Source organism: Octodon degus, unplaced genomic scaffold (assembly GCF_000260255.1).
Source record: "Octodon degus isolate 3935 unplaced genomic scaffold, OctDeg1.0 scaffold00088, whole genome shotgun sequence".
Taxonomy (NCBI): domain Eukaryota; kingdom Metazoa; phylum Chordata; class Mammalia; order Rodentia; family Octodontidae; genus Octodon; species Octodon degus.
In genome coordinates, this window is record NW_004524664.1 from 9774454 (window position 1) to 9778807 (window position 4354).

At 34.9% G+C, this 4354-nt stretch overlaps 1 protein-coding gene across 1 annotated transcript; it reads left to right on the forward strand.

Moving 5' to 3' along the window:
• The first annotated feature begins 621 nt into the window (after window positions 1-621).
• LOC105742976 (40S ribosomal protein S26-like) lies at window positions 622-4008 on the forward strand. Its single transcript, XM_012516014.2, has 2 exons — window positions 622-997; window positions 3947-4008. Exons 1-2 carry the CDS (start codon window positions 640-642, stop codon window positions 4006-4008), a joined length of 420 nt encoding a protein of 139 aa, XP_012371468.1. The 5' UTR covers window positions 622-639.
• Window positions 4009-4354: the final 346 nt, after the last annotated feature.

Sequence of the window (4354 nt, forward strand, 5' to 3'; positions counted from 1 at the left end):
TTTGGTCCTGCAGCAAAAAGTCAGCACCAAAGTCATATTGCCTTGGTCTTGTCCTAATACCCCCTGGGGATTTCTTAGTTTTGTGCTTTACAGTTAGGTTTATGATCTATTTTATGTTAATTTTTTCAAGTATGCAACGTTTGTGTCTAGATTATTTTTTGTATGCAAATGACCAGTTGCTCCAGAACTATTTGTAAAATAGAGTATCTTTATCTATTGACTTGGTCTTTCCTGTATCAAAGATCAGCTATGTGCATATTTCTGGACTTCATAATCAGTTCCATTGATCTGCCTGTCTACTCACCAATGCCACAGTATTTAATTAATTAATCAGTGATACTTTACAGTTAGTCATGAAGTCAAATAGTCCTCTTGTTCCTTTCTTCTCCTTGAATATTACACTGGCCTCTCTTTTTAATTTTTCAATTGTTAACTTCTACAAAAAAATAAGAGTTTTAATGCATACGTACATATCCTCCCTATATAATGTATATTATATTATGCATATTATACATATAACATATATTGTATTCTTCCAACATTTATTACTTCTTTGTATTAAAAACTTTTAAAAGTCTTTCCTGTATGTGTTTGGGACCTAGAGTATACAGTGAGCTCTTTTGGGTCCTCCTTTCCAAGATGAAGAAAAAAAGAAGGAACAACAGTGGTGCCAAAAAGGGCCGGGGTCATGTGCAGCCTCTTCGCTGCACGAAGTGCGCCCAGTGCATACCCAAGAATAAGGCCATTAAGAAGTTTGTCATTCAGAACATAGTGGAGGCCACCGCCCTCAGGGACATTTCCGCAGCGAGTGTCTTCGATGGTTATGTGCTTCCCAAGCTGTATGTGAAGCTGCATTACTGTGTAAATTGTGCCATTCACAGCAAAGTGGTCAGAAATCGATCTCGTGAAGCCCTCAAGGACCGATCTCCTCCACCCCAATTTAGACCTGCTGTTGCTGCCCCTCGGCCTCCACCAAAGCCCATGGAAGGGGAACTGGGTCTTAACGGACTGAAGAAAACTCTCTTGAGGAAGAAATAATAAATTGAATGCTATACTTTAAAAAAAAAATAGAGTACACAGTGATCATCTCATGCAGTAGTACCCCCGGAGCTGTGTGCTCTTGTCTAACTGTAACTCAGTGTCCACTGATCGTGCTTCCCCCACCCTGTGTTCCCAGCCTCTGGTACTGCTATGTTGCTCCAAACTTACCTGAGATCCACCTTTCTAGATTCCACACATGAGTGAGGTCACGTGGTACTTATATATTGCCATCTTATTTTATTCAACATAATGATCTACTCATCTTGTGACAAATGACAGAAAGGACAGTATTTCATTCTTCTTATTGCTGAACTATATTCCGTGGTGGATACTAACTGCATTTGCATCATCCATCTGTCAGTTGATTGACACCTTGCTCACATTTCTTGGCTATCATGACTAGTGTTGCAGTGAGCCCAGGAATGCAATTGTATCTTCAACATACTATTTGTATATGTACCTAGAAGTGGCATTTCTGCATCATGTGGCAGTTCTGGTGTTACTTTTTTGAAGGAACTACATCCTATTTTACACAATGGCTCCATGAATTTACACTTCTACCAAGGGTGTCCAAGGTTCAGTTGCCTTTTCTCCCTATTCTCACCTGCATTTGTTATCTTTAGTCTCTTTGATAATTACTATTCTCACTGGGATGAGGTGATGTCTCATTGTAGTTTTAAAATTTAATTTCCTTGATAATTAGCCTTGATGTCTATTCTTTAGAGAAATGTCTATTGAGATCTCTTGCCCAGCTTTGATTTGAATTATTTTTTTGATATTAAATTGTTTGAGTTCCTTATATATTTTGGGTGAACACCCCTTGTCAGTTGTAAGCTTTGAAAATATTTTGTCCCTTCATGTACGTCATCTCCACACTCTTTATTATTTCCTTTGATGTATAGAAGTTTTACCATTTGATGTGAGTTCGTTTGTCTATTTTTTGGTTCTGTGTTTAACATCTATTTGTATTTAAAAGAAACATTCCAACATATATAAGTAGTATAAAATCAAAAGGAAGAGAAAACTTTTGTTTCCTGTGTTTGTGTTGGCAATTCTTTGTCTTTTACTTTTCTATGTAAACTTTAGAATATCTTGGTATTTTGATTGACACTGCATTGAACGTAACATACACAGCTGAGAGGAAATGACATCTTAATAGTTCAGAGGTTTTCTATCCATGAACCTGTAAAATTATTTGTAGATTGTTTTGGAATCTTTTGTCTGAGATTTATAGCCTTCTTCAGACATATCTTGTATATATTTGGCTAGATTTTCATTTTTTCAGCTTTTGGGAGAGTGAATATAAATTGTTATGATTTAAATTTTAAATTATAATTGGTAATTGCTGGTATGTGAGAAAACAGTTAACTTCCTATATTAACCTTTTATTCTTACTGTAATTATTTATTAGTTCCAGGAATTCTCCTTTTTTTTTTTGAATTCTCCTTTTTTTATTCTTTAAAATTTTCTACATGATCATGTCATCGACAAAGCCCACTTCATCCTTTAGAATCTGTATGAGCTTTCTCTTCCTTTTGATTTTATACTACTTATATATGTTGGAATGTTTCTTTTAAATACAAATAGATGTTAAGAAAGAAAATACAACAAAGCACTCTTCTTACTTTTATGAAAAATAAACTAAAATAAAATTTCATAACAAAGTAGATTTAGTTTCACTTATGCTACTGGTCTCGCTTAGTTTATTGAAGAGAAAGCTTTGTTCTTTTATTTTCTTGCCTTGTTTATTACATAAAATTTCTAGTACAACATTGCATAAGAGTGATGAATTAGTCCTGGTTTTAAGGAGAAAGCTTTTAGTTTCTTGCTGTTAAGTAAGCTATTACTTATAAGGTTTTAATAGATATTCCTTGGCAATGTTCTTCTATATTCCTGATTTGCTGAAAGTTTATTTGTAACATATTTTGTTTGTTTCAAATCATGAATGAGTGTTTGGTTTGATTGTATGCTTTGTTTGCATGGTTGAAACCATCATGTACATTTTCTTCTTTTATATGCCGAGGTGATAGATTGCATTAATTGATTTGTAAATATTGAACCAGGCTTACAACTTGGGACACATCCCATTTGGTTGTAGTATACAATATTTTAGATACAGTGTTACATTTTATTTGCTGATATTTTATGTTGGCTTTTACATGTATATTAATAAAAACATTGGCTTGTAATTTTAGTTTGGATTTAATATTAGAGCAATGCAGACCTCAAAGATGAAATAAATATTTTCACTCATCCTGTTTTGTGCAACATACCATGAGAATTAGTGTAACTTTCTTCTTTAAATGATAAAATTTCTCAGTGAAATCATCTGGAATTGGCATCTATTAGTTAAGAATGTTATGAATTATTGGTTTGATTTCTTTAATAGATACAGTTCTGCTCAGGTCATCTTTTCTCCTTGTACTTTTGGTAGATTGAGTCGTTTAATAAGTTGATATATGTAATATTTTATGAAAGTTATCAATTTTGCACAGAATTACTGTATCATGTGTTTTATTTTTATTATTTTTTGTTTATCATGTATTTTAAAGGTGTAAAGATATGTATTAGGCAGCATTTTACAAGTGTACGCTCAAAGAAATAGTGTGCAGACTCTCAAGAGAGAGGGTGTTATGGATGGAGCTGAGATACTTCAGGTGTATCTTGAGGTGGATGGGGATCTATAGTTGTGTGAATCTATAGAAAGTTTAGGCCCAGTCTGGAGGAGAAAATTGATGACTTATCTACAGTAGAAAGACAATAGGACATTCCATAGGTAAAAGGATGGTGCATCTTACATGATAAAGGCAGGGGCAAAGCCTGTTTTATTTCTGAAGATTAGGCTTCTGTCCTTCACCTTATCCACTTAGCTAATTTATGAACTGAAAGATCTGAGGGATTTTAGGTGTGATGAGCCTGGAAGAAAAGAAGAACCAGCCAGTGGAGGAGAAGTACATGTATGGGTGACAGGGGGTGTTCTGAGTGTCTGAAGCGGGCACCTTCTATAAGTGTAATTTTCAAATTATATTTTTCCTTGACTTCTTTCTACATATCAGTATTTTTCTATCCTTTCTTATTTTCCCCACCAAACTTTGATCCTTTCCTGCTAGTTGCTTTCTCATGGCTCAGACACTATCCTTAACATCCATAACTTAAAGAAGAAGAGAGTTTATCTTGGTTCAGAGTTCATAGCAGTTTCAGGCCACAGTCAGGTACAGGGTGTTGAGGTAGAAGAGACAAAGCTGTGGCATGGCAGCAGGACCAGGGAGAGGTCAGAGAGAAAGGAGTACCAGCTTAGGAAGTGTACAACCTA